The sequence below is a fragment of the Somniosus microcephalus genome, chromosome 10 (genome assembly GCF_052327205.1).
Source record: "Somniosus microcephalus isolate GS21.2 chromosome 10, FLI_Smic_1.0, whole genome shotgun sequence".
Taxonomy (NCBI): Eukaryota; Metazoa; Chordata; class Chondrichthyes; order Squaliformes; family Somniosidae; genus Somniosus; species Somniosus microcephalus.
In genome coordinates, this window is record NC_140996.1 from 144,995,594 (window position 1) to 145,021,825 (window position 26,232).

Genomic DNA, 26,232 nt, shown 5'->3' on the forward strand with positions numbered 1-26,232 from the left:
TGCCATGAGGAATGTCATCGAGCAGACCCATCGGGGTGCTCAAACAATAGTTCCGCTGCCTTGACCGCTCAGGAGGAGCCCTCCAGTACTCGGCGGAGCGGGTGTCCCATTTTGTGGTGGGCTGCTGCATGCTCCACAACTTGGCCATTATGAATGCGCAGCCCTTACCACCAGGGGTTCAAGGACCACCTCAGGAGAAGGCAGAGGAAGGAAGGAGGCAGGCAGCGCATCCCCGTTCCGGATGAAAACCCAGATCCCCATTCCCCACCACATCCCCATCATACCATCCCTCTCTCACTGAACATCACAGCGTCCTCCTGGGTACAAAGCTGACATGAAAGCCACCACAAAACACTCATTCAAAACATCATTTACAAATTTATCAAATTCAAATCAAAACAACAGTCAACCAATCACCCTTGTGCATTCCCTTAGTGTCTGTCTTTCGTGTGCCTTTTCCTACTCTAATGCTCCTACGAAGTGCTCCCCCAGTGGCTGCAGCATGGTTGGTGGAAGGCTGCTGACTTTCAGTGTGGGAGACTGCAGATGGCCTTGCAGGACGAGCTCGAGCAGCTCTGGACCTAGCAGGCCTGCCTGTAGACTGCAACACCTCGGCATGGGCGGCAGCAGTCTGGGCTGGCTGGATGACAGGCAGCAGCAAGGGCACTGGCGGAGTGGCAGTGGTGTGAGCATGAATCATGTCATCCTGAGAGAGGACGGCAGGTTTTTCTCCACGGAGCCACTGCCACTTCCTGGGGCGGCACCTCAGCACTCCTAGCCATCTGTTGGAGCATAGATTACTGGACTGCTGCAACACCCTGCCTGCAAGCCCCTTTCGACACTTGTAAACCCAGCCACAATGGCAGCAATCTGAGCTTGTGTGGCAGCAAGCTGAGACTGCAAGAGAGCAGTCTGCGCTTCACTGCAGCACTGAGACTTTGGGTCGCTTCCACCTGTACTGCAATGTTAGCTGCAAGATCGCCCATCACACCAGCATCATTTTTGGGTTCACAAGATCTCTTGTAGAGTTGCCCATCATTTCTATCCTGGAAATCATGGACTCCAAGTTCTGCGCAAAACCCCGTCCAATGTTGGAGCCGGACTCCATGCTCCTTGGCACTGACGAGAGGCTATCTGGCAGGCTTGCCATTACATCTAGCATTTCCGTGTGCATGCCCATCACTTTTCTTCTGAAGGCCGCCCCATCGAGGTCATCATCTGAGTCCTGTGGAGCAGAACTCGAGTCCAAATTCACCCTCCGGGGAGCTGGCACTCAAGCTACCCTTTCCCCCTGGCCTGGCTGCAGCCCACTCGAGCCCAGTGACTCACTACATGCAGATCCCGCCTCTATACTGCCCTCTAAAGTACGCGCAGTGTCATTTTCTGAGCTGGTGTCAGATGCAGTGCTGGTTGGAAGCCAGCTTGGCCTGCAAGAGAGAGGGAAGTGTGTCTGTGAGTGTGGTGCAATGTGTTTGGGTGATGCGCCTGCCATGGTTGAATAGTTGGCAGTGTGTGCAAGGTATGAGATGTGGGTATAAGTGTTGCAGCAGGTGTAAGTGTTTAAGGGTGAAGTGAAGCTATGATTGTGAGGTAAGAGTGGTGATAGCTAGAGATTGTTGGTAGGTGAGTGATAGGGGTGTGGTGCATTGAGCAGTGTGTGAGGCTCGTGGTGCAGTTGGTGGGATATGGCATTTCCTGATGCATTCACTCGCCTTAACCAACCATGTGAGGTCATTAAATTTTCTGCGGCACTGGATCTAGGTCCTGGGGACACCACTCGTTGCAGTGATGGATTGAGCGATCTCCTCCCAGATCCTTCTCATGGTCATCCTTGAAGGCCTCTTGCCCCCATGCAGGGATAGGACATCCCGGTGTCGTTTGATCCCTAGGACGAAGGTCTCCAGTGCCACATCAGAAAATAGTTTCGCCCTTTCTCTTGGGTGTTGGGCCATGGCTTCCTATCACCTAACAATGAGGTTCTTCTGCAACAAAGCTCCTCCCTTTAAGTAGTGGAGAGAGACAAGGCCAAACTTTATTGGCCAGTAGACTTCACCCGATATTTCGCCCTCCTCCCCTTTGAGTGCTGAGCCAATCAGCAGCGCATTTAGCGCTGAGATCAGCGCTGCAAATGAGCAGCCAGCACCACTTTGAACGGGCACAGGCAAATAGCGCTGGGCGATGCCCCTGCCTGTTTTTGGGCCTTATCCAATTTCGAGGCCTAAATGTTTGATGACTTGCACTTTTTTAATTCATTGGCCAGAATAGTGATAATTTACTGCAGTGAGATAGAAATGTTATCGAACTGTAATTCCCCACATGATATAACTTGTAACTTATGAGTCATTTGAACCCAAGGAGTAACTTCCACAATCCCTAGTGTACATTATGCATTCAATCTAAACTGTGGGAATTGTAGCTGTTGCCAAGTAGGATAGTGTTGAAGGTTTTTTGACTTATGATCTCATAAAGTTTGTGTGTAAAACCTCCCATGAATACAAGGGAACAAGATTGCAACACTCTTCTGTGCATATCTCATTACAAGAGGATGCAGACACATAGCGGTAAATCTGGGCTTTGTGCAATAGTGTAAGATGGTTGATAGCGAGTCGACAACCCATTTACATCTCTCCCGATTTTTTATTTCTATTGAAGTCAGTGGAACTAAAAATCGAGAGAGATGGCAAACGGGCTGCCGACTCGCTATCACCCGTTTTACACTATCTCACAAAGTCCAGATCTACCCCATACTTTTAACTACACTAGCGGAAGTTGTACATGTATATAGGAAGGCCACTAGGAATCAGGGGTAGATATCTTCATGGGCTGATCAACCTGCAAACACCCCAGGAAAAATTAACATAATTTCTTTCCCCGCCCCCACTAAATCACAGGGGATCCACCACCTTTCACCCATATCCTCCACATTAGAACGCCTTGATTTAGTTATCTTATTCTCCCCCAGAAATTAAAAAGAAAAATGTAGTTAAACAAGCCACCCTGTTTGCTGTGTCGAAGGCCCAGACATAGATCAGTATGGGCCCTGAAAGAGGAGGTAAATGTTCCTGCATCCAGCAGAAGTCTCATGCAGGAGATGGAAATCCTCATGTGGGAAAATTGGAATTGTAATCTCCTGCATGTCCTGATTGTGTTAGTAAATATCTCTCTCTCTTTCCCATCCCTCTGCCTCTACTAAAACTATAGGCCCCATAGTTCTATAATCAGTATGGCAACCAGCACAGGAGGAAAAGACTGCCAATCCCACAGTCCAGTGGCTGGGAAGAGAAAACACAAAGAGAGAGATATAGGGAAACAGATAAGAATATATTAATGTCACTGGCTGACCTTTGTGTCCCACATGACAGACACTGCTTGCCTGTTTTAGGCATGTTTCTTGTAAGAGCCATAAAAGCTTAAGAAAATACTTTAAAATAGTGGCTAAATGGCATAATACAGTTAATTTACCTGAACGACTTATTGTATTAAGAAACCCCCTATTTTCTTGCTCCAGTAGTATAGTCCGACACCCCCTTCATTCTTGCCACAATGGAACAGTCCCTAAGCCACACATGGGTGCAGCTATCTTACAGTTTTAAACTGCACGTGGTGAAAGAGGCAGAAGCTGTGAGGTTTGGAGCAGTACAGTTTTTGATCGTGTTCATTTATACGTGTTTGCTTTGTAATTCTGTTTGTTAAGTGTTATAGTAAACCATTTAAAAGACAAAGCTACGTTTGGGAACGTTTTATTTCGACACGCGTCTACTCGATGTTAAAAGCCCCACAGCCCAGTGGCCTGCCTGTTTGGAAACTAAGAAGCGCCACTACATTTCTATTTTGACAAAATTTGACAATTTGAGTAAATTTCCAATACACGCTACCAGCAGGGAGCCTCGCCCACCAGCAGCGCACATCCAGGTACAAGCTGCGGACCATTTATCAACGATAAATAGTTGCAAGATCAGTGCAACACACATTGCGATTTTTGATGTGCACTGCTGGCAGGTGAGGTCGAGCGAGCAGCGCTGTCGGAAAATGAGCACTCTCGTATATACAATCCACAACTGGAAGTCTCCCACCTCAGAATAAGTGTTGGCATTCCTGATGTAAATAGAGGAATAAATTGTTTGGGCTGGCAGGCCGGCCTTATCAAGTACTTGTACATTCTCTGCACGTGGTCTCACACTCATACAAACATATGAAAAGAAGGACAGGAAAATACCATATGGTCCATCAAACCTGTCCCAAATAGTCATGTCCCAACTAGGCATCATGACTACCTCCCACTTGTAGTCATGAAATCTCTCAGGAGAGACAAAAAAAAGTGATTCATTGCTGTTAAGCACATGGCAACTGAAAATTGCAGCATTTTTTCCCCTCAAAATATCAACCATCTGTGGCCAGAATAGTCCAACACCCGGCCCCAATGGAGCGGCAAGGTGCTAATCTGAAATTCCTGGCCTATCGCAGGGCAGATACCCAAGTTGCACCTAAAATTGACTGCGTGCCTGCCCCATTTTTGCAAATCATATATCCCTGGGATTTGAGACGGGGAATGAGATCGGGCCTGGGGCTCACTGGCAGGTGGAAGTTTTGCATCGCTCCACGTGGCAGCCGTGCCTTCGGCCATCTAGGCCCTATGCTGTGGAATTCTCTCCCTAAACCTCTCCATCTCTCTCCCTCCTCTTAAAACCTCTTTAAAACTTGCCTCTTTAACCAACCTTTTAGTCACCCGTCCTAATGACACCTTCTTTGGATTGGTGTCAACCTTTGTCCAATTACAATCCTGTGAAGCACCTTGGGATGTTTTGCTATGTTAAAGGCGCTATATAAGAAAGAAAGACTTGCATTTATATAGCACTTTTCACGACCTCAGGATGTCTAAAAGCGCTTCACGGCCAATGATGTACTTTTGAAGTGTAATCACTGTTGTAATGTAGGAAACACAGTAGCTAATTTGCGCACAGCAAGCTCCCACAAACAGCAATGTGATGATGACCAGATAATCTGTTTATTGATGTTGGTTGAGGGATAACTGTTGGTTGAGGGATAAATATTGGCCAGGACATTGGGGAGAACTCCCCTGCTCTTCTTCAAAATAGTATCATGGGATCTTTTACATCCACCTGAGAGAGCAGACAGGGCCTTGGGTTAACGTCTCATCCAAAAGACAGCACCTCTGACAGTGCAGCACTGCCTCAGTACTGATCTGGAGTGTCAGCCTAGATTTTGTGCGCCAGTCTCTGGAGTGGAGCTTGAACCCACAACCTTCTGACTCAGAGGCGAGAGTGCTACCATTGAGCTGTGGTTGTTATTTCCACACCCAACTTGAGGCGGAGCAAGGCCCAGAGTTTTTTATGCGACTTATCTCTGATCCATCACAATAACATCATACTGGTGAATGAAATGTGTAGAAGTTGCAACAACAAAACAGGCCATTTGGCCCAACCAGTCAATGTCAGCATTTACCCTCCACACGAGCAAATAGTTATAAGGTGGTTGCTCACATGAAACTGAGATACTTTACCGGTGTAATTCAAAGGCGCCCGCAACAATATCCTACACTGTGCTACTTAATATTTTAATATTTAATGCAAGAATGTGTCCGCCACTGTGAACTGTAAAGTGGAAAAATGTCAACATTCTCTGTCTGTCATAACAAATTACTTTAAAACAGACTTGTCACATTCAATGGTCATTTGCATAGGACTGAACAAAATGGTTTTATGGCATTATATTTGTACTGCCGTCTGTTGTTACTTTTTGCGTGCATATATGTTCCATTGATAGATCTCTGTGGAATTCCACAAATACATTTCTTTAACAAGGTGGTGTCATCTTCCTGACTGTCCATAAGCCCCTGTGAGTGGCTATAGTTTTTGGAGCATTACACTCCAACGGGAATTTGTGACTCTTCGAATCCCATGAAATTCAAACATGGGCAGCTGGAATTCTTCCAAATGATAAGAGGAAACCAGTTCTAATGATACAGATATGCCACGTTTGATTTATTCAATTGTTTTCAATTCCATGATGTCACAAAAATCAAGTTAGGTTCTTCTTTTCCAGACATCACTACTGCATTGAATGTAAATAAATGTTAAAGGAGACACGTAAGTGTAAATACACCATTTCCCACTGTCCCAAAGTGGAGCTGCACTCCAATAGCATTGGTCTGAAAATTAGTACTGCTGTGGGAGCTTGGAATGCATGAATATACCCTTTAGTCTTGCACAAGGAGATTTTCAGTGCAATAATGGAGGCATGTAGGTAACACTTCGCTGCAGCATTGGAGGTACTGCTGCAGGAAGCGCACCAAACAAGGATGTCCATGTTTGGGGCTGAAGGCCACCCTCCAGTAAAAGCACAGGTGCCAGCTGTATGGAGAGAGGTCACTGATTAAGTCAGTGCGGTCACTCTGGTCTCTCATAACTTCTCCCTCATTTGCATCCTGTTCTGCTGCTATCAGAAACACAGTATTGATAAATGTGCTTGTAACTTTTACACATGTTTCTTGTGGACCCATCAACCGCGGCACAAACTTAAGTTGGGTGCTGCCACTCTCTCTGGGAGGTACTATTTGAAGCACTGTACACAATCATTGCCCTTTTGTCCGTACTTTTTTTTATTGTGCCTTAGCTTGACATGCTTTTCTTGAAGGTAGAGGTGGTGGTGGCTGAGGCATCCAAGCCATAGTGCTCATCTGATGTTAGGGGCATTTTCAGTGGGGTCAGCAGCCATGGATGCAGAGGCTAGCCCTATCCTACTAAAAGACATCCACCTAGTGTTTCTTAACCTTCAAATAATGTGGGCACTATGGACTGTCACCCAGCAAAGGCATCGTGGATGCTACCTGCATATTGGCCACTGCCATGCAGAATGATGTTTCTGTGGTCAGATACCACCTGAATAATAATTCAATGCAAACCCTTTCTGCTCACAAAGGCCACAAGGGGTTGTTATGAAAAGCCCTAACACCCACATGGGTACCATGTCTAACACTGCGCTGGAGGGACCCCCCTACCACCCTGTGAAAGCTATCTGACCTGTCGTGTTGATGTTTCCTTTCCACCAAAGAAGTGATGAAGGTGCTGCCCTTTGCAAACATAACATTTGTCATATGACTGATAAAGACAGATTTTTTGATGTGCAGATATCTCCTTGGATGGAAGCATCCTACAGCATGAAAGCTTCATGCAATGGTAAGTCTACCTTATGATAGATGGAATAGATGGCAGGTGAAGTAGAGATGACAGAAGTGATCTGTCAATGGTGGGAGAGGTAATGAAGTTAGATGCAGCATCCTGAATCTGTCGTGGAAATACAGTTTAGAGAAGCTCGTGGTTAAGGGAACATTTCTCAATCAGCTGGGAGCTTTGACTTGACATTTGAAGCTGTCAACTCATCAGCTGATTCAATGGCCACTGACCTCCCACCTCAGCTTCACAGACAAGGTCTAGGCACAGCGGGAAACCAGTGGGCAACCTGTCAAATCCAAAGAGCTGGAAAAAAACATTGATAAGTAGCTGTAAACAAGCCACTAATGATTTTAATTGCCTCCGCCGCTGCTGTTTGTTGGTTCTGCTCAGCGCTGACAGACCCAATATTTGGTAAAGGCGCGTGGCGGCAGGTTCACAGTGGGGTCACGACCTGCTGGGGGGAAAAAAGCTTTCCCACCCGACCCACCACCGATCGTGCCCATTGACCCCCTGCAAAATCCAGCCCCAATAGTCAATTGAAGCCTGACCCAGTTTGGTTTCTCCTGCTGCTGCTGCAATTACTTAAATTCAGTATTAATTAGTCAAAATTCAGTCAATTACAGCAGAGCAGGACACACCTGTGTGGCTTCAACTGACTGCTGGTCACAGGTCTTGCGTACCAAGGGCAGATCAAACCAGTCAATTGAAGCTAATTAATGAGCAAGACCAAGAGCATTAAATCAATCAGTTAAGATCGGCTCATTTCTTGGCAATCCCCCTCCTCTTTGTGATGCTGGAGAATGCCCTGTTAGAGTCACAAATCCATTACGATGCTTGATTGCGCTGATTAAAGGGAGATTTTACGTTCGGGCTTATGCTAATGAGTGTGCGCGGAACATTAAGCGTAGCTTCACCTCGGCAAAACCGCCGCAGTGTCCAGTGCATTATGAGCGCATTTTACGGATTGCATCCCTAGAGGAAACTACATGCTTGGGAGTCAGTTATGTGAGGTCATGAATTTAAAATTGTCACTAAGGGAGTGAGGAAAGAGGTTGGGAGAAATGTCTTCATGCAGAGGGTTGGAGAGGGTTATTAAAACATGGAATGCTTTGCCACAGGGAAGTAGTTGAGGCGTTGATCAGTGCCTCTTTTAAGGGAAAAGTAGATAAGTATTTGAAGTAAAGGAAGATACAGGGCTACAGGGAAAGAGCAGGGGAATGATAGTTTTGAATTGCTCAAGCAAAAAGCTGGCACAGACATGATGGGATGAACAACCTCTTTCTGTGCTGTAAACTTCTCTGGTTCTAAAGTAGGTTAATTAAATATTAATATGCTACCTCTAATCATGTGAGCATTATATAATGAATCAAACCCACATTAAGGACAAGCATAGGTGCTTTTAAGACTTTGAGAATGTCTTCAACTTTTGGACAATATTGTTGTGTATGTACCTTTAAGAGAATAACTGGTCTCAGACTGCAGTACCGGCAGTGACCACCCCTGTATAAAAGGCGCTAGTGAGCCTCTGTTGTTTCAGTTTCACTATTGACTTCCATCAGTAAAGACTTGTTTTGTTCAACTCCTGCTGTCCGTGTTTCAATCATTCACGGACGTAATACTGGCGACGAGCAGATACGAACCTACCTACAGTCTGCACCACCTCCTGGGATCCATTCCTACAGCGAAGTGAGCAGAGGTCGAGGCCAGAAAGAAAAGAAAGTAAGAGGCAGTAGAAACGGGCGTCGACTGTGGGCATCCGCCCGTGTTTGCGGAGTTGAAGATTGCTGGAGAAGCTGTCGGAAGCGGGGCCTGGTTCCTGTCGACGGTGATTCAGCTAATCGGGCTGGTGGCAGGTAGTGCACTGATCCTTCCTGGGCTGCGGCGGTCGCGAACTCGAGCGGGTGGTTTACAACGGGGCCGAGCAGCGTTGTCGGGAAGAAGAGAGAGAGGGTGGAGCACACAGGGCGCGGCCGGTGCTACGAAGCCGGGCTGCGTATAGACCCGCGAAGAGGGAGGCAAGAGTCCCACAGGGTTGTTCCACGACGGGAAGATAATTTAAAAAAAAGAAATATTAAATGCGCAAGAAACCGCGAGGAGCTGCAGGTTGCAACGGGAACCGCGGGAAGCAGCGCTAACAACAGCGGGGAAGAAGGCAAAGCGCGGGAGGCGCCATCTTAATCAGCGGGGAAGAAGGCAAAGCACGGGAGGCGCCATTTTGTTAAATCGGGGAAGAAGGCAAAGCGCGGGAGGCGCCATTTTAGATTTGCAAGATGCCGAAGACTGGCTGTATCACTGCTTTTGATAATACAATAGAGGACTGGACCACGTATGTGGAAAGAGTCGAGGTATATTTCGAGGCAAACGAAATAGCGGAGGAGAAAAAGGCATCGATATTGCTAAACTTAATGGGTGCTAGAACGTACGGCCTATTGCGGGACCTGATTACTCCAGCCAAACCGAAGGCGAAGAGTTTTAACGAAATTGTTGCTGTCCTACAGGAACACCTAAACCCTGCACCGCTGTTGATAGCAGAATGATTTAAATTCCACAGGAGAACTCAGCATAAAGATGAGAGCAATGCTGAGTACCTTACGGAACTACGCAAGCTATCAAAGCACTGCCAGTTCAGAGCAGGACTGGCAGATACCCTACGGGACAAATTTGTCTGTGGACTCCTGAGTGAAGGAACACAGAAGAAGTTACTCTCAGAGAAAGAGCTGACGCTAGATAAGGCTTTCAGCGTGGCAGTATCGTATGAAGCAGCAGCCAGGGGAGCTGCAGAAATTCAACAAAAACCACAGGAATACGGCACCCACGAAATGACACGGGGATTTGCAAAATGTTATCGCGGCAGAACTAACCATGACCAGAAGGACTGCTGGTCCAAAGACAAAATATGCAGGCAATGCGGGAAGATGGGACACATTGCACGAGTTTGCAGGTCTGGGAAGAAGACCAGCGACAACAAAAAGGCTACTAAGGAACCGTACAAGAAAGTACAAAAGATGACGGACAGTAGTTCCGAAGACCAGATGAGCGATAGTGAATCCGGGAACAGGAGACTAAGCTGTCTCAAACTTCACAATGTAATCGCAAAAGAGGATCACCGAACCATTTGGGTCACCCTCACGATAGCAGGGTCCCAAGTTAAAATGGAATTGGATACAGGATCAGCGCTAACCGTCATGAATCGACGAGACTACGAGCGGCTATTTTCACACATACCCTTGAGAGAGACATCCATCGTCTTGACGACGTATACGGGGCAAAAAGTATACCCCAGAGGAAAAATAAGGGTGCCTGTCGAATACAACGGCAAGAAAATACGGAAATTGTATCTCTACATACTGCCAAATGGTGGACCACCGTTATTGGGACGGGAATGGATCAGGAAGATAAACTTAGATTGGCACTCCATTCATGCAATGACGGTGAACGGTAAAAAAGATGAAGATGTCACTCCTGGACGATTGTCAACAATCTTAGCTAACGCCAAGGAGGTATTTCAACAAGAACTGGGCACGCTTAAAGGCGTGACCGCCTCGATAAAAATAGAAGAGAATGCAGTTCCCAAGTTTTTCAAAGCAAGACCGGTACCATATGCAATTCGCCCAGCCGTCGAGGCAGAGCTGGAGAATCTGGAGAAGGCAGGCGTGTTGTCTAAGGTCGACTGGAGCGAGTGGGCGACACCCATCGTTCCTGTCATGAAGAAAACGTTAAGCAATAAGTCCGGGGAGCCAAGGAAGATTCGCATCTGTGGGGATTTCAAGGTGACGGTGAACCCAGTCCTTCACACAGTACAATATCCTCTTCCAAGGATAGAAGACATCTTCGCCTCACTGTCTGGAGGGAAGCGTTTTACAAAAATTGACCTAGCACAAGCATATTTGCAGATGGAGGTTGAAGAGTCCTCTAGGAAGTATCTCACGATAAACACTCACAAAGGTCTTTACCAGTATCATCGATTGGTATTCGGAGTAGCATTGGCTCCGGCGATATGGCAAAGAGCGATGGAACAAGTCCTGCAAGGGATTCCAGGGACTTGGTGTTACTTGGACGACATCCTTGTGACAGGTGAAGATGACAGTGAACACCTTAACAACCTAGAACAGGTGCTCACTAGACTACGGGAACATGGGCTGCGAGCCAACCGCCCCAAGTGCGAATTTTTTAAGGAACAGATATCTTATTGTGGCCACGTGATTGATGAAGAGGGGTTACATAAGTCCCCTGACAAAATTGAAGCGGTTGTTAAGGCCTCAGCGCCTGAAAATGTGTCGCAATTGAGGTAATTCTTCGGATTGGTGAATTACTACCATAAGTTTTTGCCGAATTTGTCGACAATTCTGCACCCACTGAACGCCCTGCTACGAACGGGGGTAGCATGGAAATGGAGCGATGATTGTAAGCGGGCCTTTCAGAAGAGTAAGGACTTAATCACTTCAAGGGAAGTATTGGCTCACTACAACCCAGCACTGCCGATCAGACTGGCGTGTGATGCGTCTCCCTACGGCATTGGGGCGGTACTGTCACATAAATTCCTTGATGGTTTGGAGAGGCCGATAGCTTTTGCGTCATGCTCGTTAACTTCTGCCGAGCGTAACTACGCCCAGATTGACAGAGAGGCCCTTTGCCTAGTGTGGGGGGTGAAGAAGTTCAATCACTACCTGCACGGTCAAAAATTTACTCTACTAACCAATCATCAACCTCGTCTCCATTTTCAACCCTCAGAAGGGCGTACCGATAATGACAGCACAACAGCTGCAGAGGTGGTCCCTTTTCCTAGGGGCACACCAATATGACATCGAGTACAAAGGAACTAAACAGCATGGAAATGCTGATGGATTGTCACGCCTACCGTTGCCGACGGTGGAAGAAGAAGACCTTGCAGTGGATCCAATGGAGTTATTCCACTCGACCATAGTCGAATGTCTCCCTGTGACGAATGCAAACATAGAAAAGGAAACACGGAATGACCCGACACTATCACGGGTCTATGATTTAACGGTGAAGGGATGGCCAGCACATGGCGAACCACTGCTGTCAGCATTCTCGCTGAGAAGAGAACAGCTGTCAGTGTGCAGAGGAACCTTGGTGTGTGGATCCAGAGTAGTAATTCCACCTAAGTTGACGGATAGAGTGCTCATTGAGCTTCATGAGGGTCATCTGGATGGGGTAAAAATGAAGAACTTAGCCAGAGCGTTTGTGTGGTGGCCGGGAATCGATAGAGAAATCGAAGAGATGACCAAGAGCTGTGCAGGATGCCAGAAGGTCCAAAACGCCCCACCACAAGCTCCTCTGCATCCATGGGAGTGGCCCTCATCTCCATGGCAAAGGGTGCACATTGATTTTGCTGGTCCCTTCATGGACTCGATGTTTTTAATTGCGATGGATGCACATTCAAAGTGGCCAGAGGTAATAAAAATGTCCTCAACCACCACGGAAAAAACTATCACAGTTTTACGAACCATATTCGCCAGGAATGGGCTGCCTGAACAGATTTGCTCTGACAATGGACCACAGTTTGTGTCTGAAGAGTTCCGGAGGTTCTTAAAGAACAATGGCGTTAAGCATTACACATCTGCCCCATATCATCCAGCCACTAATGGATTGGCCGAGAGGTTTGTCCAAACATTCAAGAAGGCTATCAAGGCAATGTGTAATGAAGATATACCCCTACAACACAAGGTGGACAACTTCTTGTTTGCCTACTGGAATGCGACACATGCGGTTACCAACCAAACTCCAGCCATGATGTTCTTCAATCGAAGCCTACGCTGCCGCTTGGATTTGGTTAAGCCAAACGTCCGAAGAGATGTGGAGAACAGGCAGTTTCAGAATATGAATGAAAGGCCGACCAGGAGTTTTAAGATAGGTCAACCAGTTTTGGCCCGGGACTACCGCACTGAGAAATGGCAGCCAGGAACGATTTGTACACGACAAGGACCTCTCATGTATACCGTGGACGTTGGGGAGAGCATTGTAAGACGCCATGCTGACCAGATTCTAGAGTCACTGGAAAACGTCACCTCCACACCACGATCTGATACACCTGGTAATGAAATCGACGTTCCAATTGCAGCTACCGTAGAACCGGTAATATTGGAAGCAGATGAACCAAACAACGACATTGATCCCGACTCAACATTGCCAGAAGAACCTGATACCCCAAAGAGGCGTTATCCAGACAGAATCAGGAAGCCTCCTCAAAGACTAAACTTATAATTGCTTAAACTTAACCAATGTATCTAGCAACCGTAATTGTGATTGTAATAAGTTATCATTTAGTTGTTAAATGAATGTTATGTACTGTTCATCTAAAAGGGGAGGAATTGTTGTGTATGTACCTTTAAGAGAATAACTGGTCTCAGACTGCAGTACCGGCAGTGACCACCCCTGTATAAAAGGCGCTGGTGAGCCTCTGTTGTTTCAGTTTCACTATTGACTTCCATCAGTAAAGACTTGTTTTGTTCAACTCCTGCTGTCCGTGTTTCAATCATTCACGGACATAATAAATATAATGCCCAGAGAAGACGGGATGTTTTATTTGTTACAGAAATATGAAAATACTTATGCCAATGGTGTTTCCTTTACTTTACTTTGCTCTGTTACACAAGAAAAACAAAATGGATTTGAGTGCGATTACTCCGCTCATCACAAGTGCTCACTGGCTACTCTTGACTTTGCTACTGTTGGATCAGGTGGTCTTTGTAAACAGCTGCGCACTCCCTTGTCCATTGTGTTAATTCTCTCTTATGGAATCTTGAGACGCAGATCATTCACAATATATTATCTATCCAGTTCCTTTAATTCAATCTTTTTATGTAATATTGATGATGTGTTTTCATTCCTTCAGCAAGTTCTTTTCAACCAGGTGGCTGTGCAATGGCTAGTTTCTAAACCACCTATCCTATTCTCTGGTTGGTCACCAGAAAGTACAGGACCGCATCCTGGCAACATCATCCCTTCTCATTTTCCTTCCCCCAATAGAAAGATACCTCTTCTTCACTTGACACCTCCCTACAGAGTGTGGAGTGGAGAATCAAACCTCTGACTTCCTGTCACATGGCATTGTGGATAAGAGTTCCATCTTATGTTTTGCACATCAGTTAAGCAGTTTTAATCTAGTTTGTAAAACAGACTACTATAATTTAAAAAAGAACAACTGAAAACTCCTTGGAACGTTTTGAACAAAATATAAGCAGGAACTGTAATTAGATTAAAGAAACTGAAGATGGAAAGGCATATAAATGGTACTGCAATGTATCCCTCCTTAACAGTTCCTGTATCTATTTAATTTCTTAGACCTGGAAGAAACGTTGGTTCATTCTACGTAGCGGACGGATGAGTGGAGACCCTGATGTCCTGGAGTACTACAAAAATGACCATTCCAAAAAACCAATCCGTGTGATAGACCTTCATTTCTGTGAGCAAGTTGATGCAGGACTTACATTCAAAAAGAAAGAGTTTCAAGACAGCTTTGTGTTTGACATCAAGACAATTGATCGTACCTTTTATCTGGTGGCAGAGACGGAGGAAGAAATGAACAAGTGGGTCCGATCCATCTGCCAGATCTGTGGCTTCAATCAATCTGATGAGAACTCAGGTAACACGATACACAACATTAAATTCTCTTGATCTAGCACATAGAGTAGAACTTGCTGGTTATACCACATGGCCTAGTTTCCCATTTGACAGTTACATGTTTGCTTCTTGGTTTGAACACCAGGTACTAACAAATGCACCAGAACAGTACTATTATTTACTTTTATTACAGAGTACAATTATTTTTCCAATAGGTTCTATTAGACAATTATTACAATACTTAATTACAAAATAATGTTAGTTCTGAGAGGAGTACAGTTTCACTTAAAATGCACAAGTAGCATTTATCATCAAATGTTATAAATAGAAGGAACTATGCATGCTGGAAATCTAAATCAAAAACAGAACATGTTGGAAACACACTGCAAGCCTGCCAGCACCTGAAAAGTAAACAGCATTTTGGGTTGAAATCTCGAAGAATGTCAACCTAAAACATTTACATGTATTTTCTCTTTTCAGATGCCGATGGGCAGCATTTTCAGTTTTCAGCTCATGGGTATGGAACTGGATGTCATATTGGGTTAACACATAGCTCATTCACCTCTGGCATGTGGCTGTGAATCCAGAATTTCAACCCAGTTCATAGTGGGTATGGGTCAATAATTCTAAACTAGCATTGACACACAGAGAAGTCATAAGGTGGAACTGAATAAAATTCATGATGATTTTCTGGGCTTGGAGCGGAGGCAGATTCCAAGGAGTTTTCTTCTGCCAATTGTGCTTTACCTGACCCTGGAGTGATTGATGGTGACACTGGGTGAAAACAATTGGACAGAGTGTTCGATTCCCAACATTGACATCCTTCACTTTGATGAGCACAAAATTCACCCAATTTTTTTGAACTTAATCAGTGATTTCCTCTTGCCAGATGCTTGAGGGCCAATAAGATAATTAATAAAAGAAAAATTACAGTTCAACATTTTGCCATCTTATGATGTATTTGCATTGCTGGCTTGTTGCACTGGAATTGGTAACCATTGCTAATGGAATTGGTTTCCACTGGTGCCTCTACAGGCGGTGCTGTCTCTGACTCCACAAAATCACAAGCAGGGCAATGATATTTGGTTGCCAGTTGACTCAGTAGCTGAAGTCTTTGTGCACACCATGCCAGCAAAATAGTTTTTCAGTCGCTGACATGAAAGGACATTCCTTAGCCATTGAAGAAAGTACTGCCAGCAACTAAATAGCTGTAAATGGAAACATTACATATGCAGCTATTTAAATGTTTTTCCATTGCTATAGAAACTACTCCACTATACAAATAACAACAATAACAACTTGTATTTATATACCACCTTTTAATGTAGTAAAATATCCCAGGACGCTTCACAGGAGTGTTATCAAACAAAAGTTGACACCGAGCCACATAAGGAGATATTGGGACAGATGACCAAAAGCTTGGTCAAAGAGGTAGGTTTTAAGGAGCGTCTTAAAGGAGAAGAGAGAGATAGAGAGGCGGAGAGGTTTAGGGGGGGAATTTCAGAGCTTGGGACCTTGGCAGCTGAAGGCATGGTGAAGAAAATCGAGGATGCACAAGAAGCCAGAATTGGAGGGACGCAAAGTTCTCAGAGGTTTGTAGGGCTAGAGGAGATTACTGAGATAGGGAGGGGCAAGGCCATGGAAGGATTTGAACACAAGGATGAGAATTTTAAATTCAAAGCATTGCTGGACCGGGAGCCAATGTAGATCAGCGAGCACAGCGGTGAAAGGTGAATGGGACTTGGTGTGAGTTAGGATACGGGCAACAGCGATTCGGATGAGCTCAAGTTTATGGCGTGTGGAAGATGGGAGGCCAGCCAGGAGAGAATTGGAATAGTCAATGTATATTCAATAAATGTATATCCATTCGATAAAGCCATTGGTTTCACTTCTTTGGGAGAGCTTTAGAAACCAGCGAAGGATGATCAAAAAATTTATAAAAAGGGAGAAAATAGAATGAGAGTAAACTAGCAAGAAATATAAAAACAGATTGTAAGAGCTTCTTCAAGTATGTAAAAAGGAAGAGATTAGCAAAAGTAAGCATTGATCCCTTAGAGGCTGAGACAGGTGAAATTATAATGGGGAATAAGGAAATGACAGAGACGTTAAACAAATATTTTGTATCTGTCTTCACAGTAGAAGACACAAAAAGCATACCAAAAATAAAGGGGTACCAAGGTTCTAATACGAGTAAGGAACTTAAAGTAACTAATATCAGTAGAGAAAAAGTACTTGAGAAACGAATGGGACTAAAAGCCGACAAATCCCCTGGGCCCGATGGCCTACATCCCAGAGTTCTAAAAGAGGTGGCTGCAGAGATAGTGGATGTATTTGTTGTAATCTTCCAAAATTCCCTAGAATCTAGAACAGCCCCAGCAGATTGGAAGTTAGCAAATGTAACCCTGCTATTCAAGGAAGGAGGGAGAGAAAAAACAGGGAACTACAGGCAATTGAGCCTGACATCAGTCATCTGGAAAATGCTGGAATCCAATATTAAGGAAATGGTAACAGGGCACTTAGAAAATCATAATATGATTAGACAGAGTCAACATGGTTTTATGAAAGGGAAATTGTGTTTAACATTTGAGGATGTAACTAGCAGGGTAGATAAAGGGGAACCAGGGGATGCAGTATATTTAGATTTCCAAAAGGAATTCGATAAAGTTCCACATAAAAAGTTGCTACGCAAGATAAGGGTTCATGGGGTTGGGGATAATGTATTAGCATGGATAGAGGTTTGGTTAACGGACAGAAAACAGAGAGTAGGGATAAACAGGTCATTTTCCAGTTGGCAGGCTGTAACTAGTGGGGTGCCACAAGGATCAGTGCTTGGGCCTCAGCTATTTACAATCTATTAATGACTTAGATGAAGGGACTGAGTGCAATGTATCCAAGTTTGCTGATGATACAAAGCTAGGTGGGAAAGTAAGCTGTGAGGAGGACACAAAGAGCCTGTAAAAGGATATAGACAGGTTAAGTGAGTGAGCAATAAGGTGGCAGATGGAGAATAATGTGAGGTTATTCACTTTGGTAGGAAGAATAGAAAAACAGAATTTTTTTATGTGGTGATAAACTATTAATGTTGGTGTTCAGAGAGATTTAGGTGTCCTCGTACAGGAAACACAAAGTTAGCGTGCAGGTACAGAAAGTAATTAGGATGGCAAATTGAATGTTGGTCTTTATTACAAGGGGGTTGGGATACAAGAGTAAGGAAGTCTTGCTGCAATTGTACAGGGCTTTGGTGAGACCACACCTGGAGTACTGTGTACAGTTTTGGTCTCCTTATCTGAGAAAGGACATTCATGCCTTAGAGGCGGTGCAACGAAGGTTCACTAGATTGATCCCTGGGATGAGAGGGTTGTCCAATGAGGAGAGATTGAGTAGATTGGGCCTATACTCTCTGTTGAGAAGAATGAGAGGTGATCTCATTGAAACATACAAGATTCTGAAGGTGATTGACAGGGTAGATGCTGAGAGGTTGTTTCCCCTGGCTGGAGAGTCTAGAACTAGAGGGCACAGTCTCAGGATAAGGGGTCGGCCATTTAAGACTGAGGTGAGGAGGAATTTCTTCACTGAGAAGGTTGTGAATCTTTGGAATTCTCTACCCCAAAGGGCTGTGGATGCTGAGTTGTTGAGTATATTCAAGGCTAAGATAGATAGATTTTGGACTCTAGGGGAATCAAGGGATATGGGGATCGTGCAGGAAAGTGGAGTTGAGGTCGATGATCAGCTATGATCTTATTGAATGGCGGAGCAGGCTTCAAGGGCCGTATGGCCTACTCCTGCTCCTAATTCTTATGTTCTTATGTTCTTGAAGCAGTCCTGCAATATAAATTCTGCAGTAAACAGTAACAAACCAGTTATCTTTGCTCCTCAATCAACAATGTAACCTAGGGAGTGCACCATTAAATTTTCATGAGATACATTGTGCACCTGTATTTGGAGCTTCTTTATTCACTTCCTTAAATATTGCTCACAAACAATAGGAACACATTATTAGGAACAATCTGTGAACAGTAAATAGAATTTAAGTAAATGGAAATAATTAAATTAAGCCTATCAAATGTTTATATCAGACATTGATCAAATCTTTGGAGGTGTGGAGTACTGAAGGTCCAGGTTGGATCAAAGTCCATTATTTATAATTTCTGTAGCCCTGTTTACCTGGCTGTACCTGAAACCAACTCATTTTCTAGCAACTAGAGAATTAGGCAACACTGAATGGAAACATAATGAATCTGAAATCGTCACCATAAAATAGATCTTCCTCAGCTAGAAATTGCTAAATTTATTCTATGGGCAAAATCATGTACCCTCTATGACCTTGCTTATGGGCTAAATTTATTGCATGGAGGGATTTCTAGTCATCTAATGATTGATTGCATTTTTGTGTTCAAAATCATTAAAAGTGAGCATTACGATCAGCAGCTATGACTGTTCCACTTGGCTGCTGATCACAGTGTTCTGATGTTATCATCTGTGAAAAATTACCTGCTTTAACATTGGTCTCTGCTTTGTGTACGTTAAAGAATTCCATGATGAACAAAAAGCTTTGAAAGAGATCATTTTATCTACATATGTAAAGTCCGCGCCTCAATAATACACGGACTTCGGGAGAACAGTTTAACAGGTACTTTACTGAACAAGAGGCAGCTTGAAACTGAAACTACAGAAGCCTGCTAGGGCCTTTTATACAGGGGTGGTCACTGCCGGTACTGCAGTCTAAGACCAGTTATTCCCTTAAAGGTACATACACAACAATTCCTCCCCTTTTAGATAAACAGTACATAACATTTAACAACTAAATAATAACTAATTACAATTATAATTACAATTTTCTCAGTAATAATATATACATCAACTGAAATAGTCATTTATAAGTTCAGTCTTTGAGGAGGCTTCCTGATCCGGACTGGATAGCGCCTTTCTCGAGTATCCTGTTCTGGCGGTGGAGTCAATTCTGGCTCATTGTCATTGGTTGGTTCGTCAGCTTCCAATACCCCTGCTTCTGAGGTAGACGCAATCTGTACTTCGGGCTCATTACCAGGTGCACATGCTTGTGGTACAGGTTTGGCTTGTTCCTGTGACTCTAGAATCTGGTCAGCATGGCGTCTCACGATGCTCTCTCCAACGTCCACTGTGTACATTAGTGGTCCCTGCTGTGTGCATATCGTGCCTGGCTGCCATTTTTCTGTTCGGTAGTCGCAGGCCAAGACTGGTTGCCCTATCTTGAAGCTCCTGGTTGGCTTCTCATTTATGTGCTGGAACTGCTTATCCTCAACATCTCGTCTTATGTTTGGTTTGAGCAAATCCAAGCGACATCTTAGTCTCCGGTTGAAAAACAGTACGGCTGGAGTTTGGTTTGTTACTGCATGTGTCGCATTCCGGTAAGCAAACAGGAAGTTATCCACCTTGTGTTGCAGTGGTATGTCGTCATTATACATTGCCTTTATGGCCTTTTTAAAGGCCTGAACAAACCTCTCAGCCAATCCATTTGTGGCTGGATGATATGGGGCAGATGTGTAATGTTTCACCCCATTATTCTTCAGGAACCTCCGGAAATCCTCAGACACAAACTGTGGGCCATTGTCGGAACAGATCTGTTCTGGCAACCCATTCTTGGCGAAGATGGTCCTTAGGACTGCAATAGTTTTCTCCGTGGTGGTGGAGGACATTTTAATGACCTCTGGCCATTTCGAATGGGCGTCCACAGCGATTAGAAACATTGAGTCCATAAATGGACCAGCGAAATCAATGTGTACCCGTTGCCATGGAGATGAGGGCCACTCCCATGGATGTAGCGGGGTCTGTGGTGGAGCGTTTTGGACCTTCTGGCATCCTGTGCATCTCTTGGTCATATCCTCGATTTCCTTATCGATTCCCAGCCACCACACAAACGCCCTGGCTAGGCTCTTCATTTTTACCCCTCCCAGATGACCCTCGTGAAGCTCATTGAGTACTCTATCTCTCAACTTGGGTGGAATTACCACTCGGGATCCACACATCAAGGTTCCCCGGCACACTGACAGCTGTTCCCTCCTTGGCGAGAATGCTGGCAACAGTGAGTCGCCATATGCTGGCCATCCCTTCACCGTCAAATCATAGACCCGAGAGAGTGTCGGGTCATTTCGGGTTTCCTTCTCAATACTTGCGTTTGTAACAGGCAAACATTCGACTATGGTCGCATGGAATATCTCCACAGGGTCCACTGCAGGTGCTTCTTCCACCGTAGGCAATGGTAGGCGCGACAGCCCATCAGCATTTCCATGTTGTTTCGTACCTTTGTACTCTATGTCATACTGATGTGCCCCTAGAAAAAGTGACCATCTTTGCAGCCGTTGCGCCGTCATCACCGGAACGCCCTTCTTTGGGTTAAAAATTGAGACCAGGGGTTGATGATCAGTCAGTAGGGTGAATTTCTGCCCGTGCAGATAGTGATTGAACTTCTTCACCCCCCACACCAGGCTGAGGGCCTCCCTGTCAATCTGGGCGTAGTTACACTCGGCTGAGGTTAGCGAGCGCGATGCAAAGGCTATTGGTCTCTCTGAACCGTCACGGAATTTGTGTGACGGCACCGCTCCAATGCCGTAAGGTGACGCATCACATGCCAACCGAATCGGTAGTGTTGGGTTGTAGTGGGCCAATACTTCTTTTGAAGTGATTTGGCATTTACATTCCTGAAAGGCACGCTTACACTCATCACTCCATTTCCATGTTACACCAGTTTGAAGGAGGGCGTTCAGTGGGTGCAGAATTGTAGATAAATTCGGCAAGAACTTATGGTAGTAGTTCACCAACCTGAGGAACGACCTCAGTTGCGACACATTTTCTGGTGCTGGAGCCTTGACTACAGCCTCAATCTTGTCCGGCGACTTATGCAACCCTTCCTCATCAATCATGTGGCCACAATACGAGATTTGTCTCCTGAAGAACTCGCATTTGGGACGGTTGGCTCGTAGCCCATATTCCTGCAATCTCGTGAGCACCTGTTCCAGGTTGGCAAGGTGTTCATTGTAATTTTTGCCCGTAACCAGGATGTCGTCCAAATAACACTGGGTCCCCGGGATCCCTTGCAGGACTTGTTCCATTGCCCTCTGCCACATAGCCGGGGCCGATGCTACCCCAAATACCAGTCGATTGTACTGGTAAAGGCCTTTGTGAGTGTTTATCGTGAGGTATTTCCTAGATGCTTCTTCCACCTCCATTTGTAGATACACTTGAGCCAGGTCAATCTTTGTAAAACGTTTCCCTCCAGATAGTGAGGTGAAAATATCTTCTATCCGCGGAAGCAGATATTGTACAGTGTGTAGGATTGGGTTCACCGTCACCTTGAAGTCCCCACAGATGCGAACCTTCCTTGGCTCCCCAGGCGTGCTGCTCAATGCTTTCTTCATTACAGGAACGATGGGTGTGGCCCACTCGCTCCAGTCCACCTTAGACAGCACCCCCGAACACTCCAGACTCTCCAGTTCAGCTTCCACAGCTGGGCGTATCGCGTATGGCACCGGTCTGGCCTTGAAAAATTTTGGGGTTGCGTTATCCTCAATCTTTATGGTTGCCTTTACTCCTTTTAGAGTCCCAAGTCCTTGTTGGAACACCTCTTCCGCGTCAGATAGAATTTGTGACAGACGTCCAGGTGCGACGTCATCATCTTTTTTGTCAGTCACAGTTAGTGCCAGAATGGAATGCCAATCCAATTGTAGTTTTCGGATCCATTCACGTCCCAATAATGGTGGTCCTCCATCTCGTAGTATATACATGTATAGTTTCTGTGTTTCCTTTCCGTTATATTCAACTGGCACCCTTATTTTTCCTCTGGGGTAGACCTTTTGCCCCGTGTATGTCTTCAATACAATGGACGTGTCCTTTAAGGGTATGTGTGAGAATAGCCGCTCATAGTCTCGTCGATTCATGACAGTTAGGGCTGATCCTGTGTCCAATTCCATCTTCACTGGGGACCTTGCTATGAGGGTGACCCAAATGGTTCGGTGATCTTCTTTTGCGATCACGTTGTGTAACTTTAAACAACTTAGTCGCCTGCTCCCGGAGTCCTTATCACTCTCCTGATCTTCTGAACTACTATCTGTCAGTTTCTTTACTTTCCTGTACTGTTCCTTCATAGTTCTTGTCGTGTTGGTCTTCTTTCCCGACCTGCAGACTCTTGCATATTTTGTCTTTAAACCAGCAGTCCTTCTGCTCATGGGTTGTTCTGCCGCAGCGATAGCACTTTTCGGCTCCATACACCATTTCGTTAGCGCTGTATTCTTGTGGTTTCTGTTGTATTTCCGCAGCTCCCCATGCTGCTGCTTCGTAGGATACTGCCACGCTGAAAGCCTGTTCTAGCGTCGGGTCCTTTTTTGAAAGTAGTCGTTTCTGGGTTCCTTCACTCTGGAGCCCGCAGACAAACTTATCCCGTAAGGTGTCTGCCAGTCCTGCTCCGAACTGGCAGTGCTTCGATAACTTGCGTAGTTCCGTAAGATAGTCAGCATTGCTCTCATCTTTGTGCTGGTTTCTTTTATGGAACTTGAATCTTTCTATCAGCAGTGGTGTAGGGCTTAGGTGTTCCTGTAAGATATGAACAATCTCCTCAAAACTTTTCTCCATTGGTTTAGCTGGGGTAATTAAATTCCGCAATAGGCCGTACGTACTCGCACCCATCAGATTTAATAATACCGACGCCCTCTTTCCATCAGCCACCTCATTTGCCTTGCAGTACACTTCAATTCTTTCCACATACGTGGTCCAGTCTTCTACCTCGTTGTCGAAAGCAGTGATACTGCCACTTTTCGGCATCTTGGGCGATTTAAAATGGTGCCTCCCGCGCTTTTGCTTCTTCCCCAATGGAATAAAATGGCGCCTCCCGCGCTTTTGCTTCTTCCCCAATGGGATAAAATGGCGCCTCCTGCGCTTTTGCTTCTTCCCCTTATTGCCACGCTGCTCCTAACGTTCTACGGGGTAATGGCGGCGACCCGCAGCTTCGGCGCGTCTCGCTTTCCTTCCCCCCCGTTTAGTTTCTCTCCGCTGTCCTGTTCTTGAGCACCGACCGCGCCCTGTGCGCTCCACCCTCTCTTGTTTTCTTTTCCCGGCGACGCTGCGCGGCCCGATTTGTATAGCCGCTCGATCGAGCTTGAGCCCGCCGCAGTCCGGAAGAGTCAGCGCGCTACCTGCTACCAGCACGATTCGCTGGAACCACAGTCTCTCCCGCAATTCTCCAAACACCGATGGATTCTTTGGGCGGTTGCCCTCGGTCGACACCCGTTGCTCAGACTACGACCTTCCAGGACCTTCCTTTCAGGCGAGATCCCCGTGAGATGATGCCACACTGCAGGTGAGTTCGAACTTACTCGTCGCCACTGTAAAGTCCGCGCCTCCATAATACACGGACTTCGGGAGAACAGTTTAACAGGTACTTTACTGAACAAGAGGCAGCTTGAAACTGAAACTACAGAAGCCTGCTAGGGCCTTTTATACAGGGGTGGTCACTGCCGGTACTGCAGTCTAAGACCAGTTATTCCCTTAAAGGTACATACACAACAACATACGTATATAAATTTGATTATAAATACATGACATGTTGTGCACGTCTGAGAAGTTGATTGACAATTACTATTATAGTTTGGGATTGAATTAGGGACTGGAAGTTGTGTTGTTGTAAAAGTAGTTAATTTTAATGAGGCAAGTCAAAAATATACAATTAAGATACTATGCAGTTCATTTCATGTTCAGTCCCTAGCCTATGCCTGGTTACCTGATTTTAATCCAAATGAGTGCCTCCAGTACTCTACACCTTTAAAGATTTTATTAATGTCTGATATAGATTTGATGGGCTTAATTTCAAGCTTTCCATTTACTTCAATACTTCTATTTATTTTTCATAACCTCAAGTGTTTAGGAATGGCTGGGATGACTCTATAATTGTTTTAATGCCCTCATACTAGACAGGGATAAATGAATTGGTATTCTCAGTCTTATCCCAATGAAGTGCTCCCTACTGGAAGTGTACAATTGTAGCTTTAGGTGAGGCAAGATCAAGCTCAGTTGCAACACCTTCCAAAAACTATTAACGCTTGACATTCACCATCTCAGGCCGCACATATGGAATAGCCACTTTGCTGAGGAACTGGTGGGATGCTTAGGAAAATGGGTTAGACTTTATGTTGGGCTGTCCGGCTTAAATGGGGCCCGAAAATGGCTCACTGCCCAGTTTACGCCGGTACTCCGGCCGCTGCTCTCTTCAAAAGGAGCTTACCACTGGTCAACCAAAGCACCTGTCTGTTTCAGGCAGTAGGCTCTGCTAATGTGCAAATGGTTCGTATAGGACCCCAATTTCCATTTTAGGACAGAACTTGGTGCAGCGTCTGCCGTGCAATTCTGTCCTAAAATTGTAATCAGAGTCCTACGTACATACTCCTCTGGGCTGCTCAAAAATAACCTGGGCTGCTGCTGCACCAGGTCCCTCGTGTCCCCACGAACGGACACCCCAACTTACCTTTTTCCGGGCTGAGCCAGCTTCAAGGCGGTCCAATATTGCGCCAGCCCAGAGCCAGTGGGCTGCCTCAGATGCCTGTTTTTCACCCACAGCCTGTGTGGGCATGGTAATGAGGCTGATTGCCTCTATCAGCCAGTCGGCCAACCGATAGTCAAAATCTAGTCTGATCTCGAATAAGTCACTGACTTCAAGGGTTGAAGCCAAAGACAAAGAAAGTTAACATCATATTAGGAAACAGACTTGATGACCTATGTAAACAGGAAGGTTTAATGGAGATTTTGTTTTAAAGTTAAGTAACCCATCTAGAAACTGTAGCCTGTAAGTTCTAACTTAGTTTGTGGGAAAAGTCTTTGGAATGATTTTTAGGAATCTAATGGATGAACACTTGGTGAAACAAATTGTTAAAGGACAATTCGTTATCTAAACATAGCAAATACATTATTGTCATTGAGAGAGTGCAGAGGCAAGCAATAAAAGTTAATCCATGCATTTGGAATCCAAATTATTAAAAATGTTGAGTTTCTTCTCTTTAGAAAAGAAACTTTGAGGTGACCATCATTTTCAAGATGATCGAGTTTGAAAAATGTCTGTTCGTGTCAGAGTTCAAAAACCAGGAAACCTAAGTTGAAATTTAAGATGTTAGGAGTAGGGAGGATGGTCAGATGGAACTTAAACAAATAGTAATAGATTTATAGAATATATTTCTAGACAAGGCCATTACAGTGAATAGTATATGAGGCAACTAGATGGGTTTCTGGAGAGAGAAAGGATTGAGGGATATGACAAGGTCATGTTCGTGGTGGGGCGGCGAGGGGTGGTGGTGTGGCGGGGTTGAGATACGTTTTTTTAAAGAATGGGCTTCTTGAGGTCTTGACTTTTTCCTGCTCCTAAAATGTACTCAATATTTCGGATTCAATTTATTTATTTCCATTCTGCTTTTACTTACAATTATAGCCTTTTTTGTAA

General features: G+C 45.1%; 1 protein-coding gene across 1 annotated transcript in view; it reads left to right on the forward strand.

Annotated features, from left to right (window-relative positions):
• gab2 (GRB2-associated binding protein 2) overlaps positions 1-26,232 on the forward strand; it is a 388,329-nt gene that overhangs the window by 223,429 nt on the left and 138,668 nt on the right. Inside the window, exon 2 of the mRNA XM_085998902.1 lies at positions 14,499-14,799. Within this exon, the coding sequence (XP_085855028.1) occupies positions 14,499-14,799 (301 nt within the window). The remainder of the gene's footprint in view (positions 1-14,498; positions 14,800-26,232) is intronic.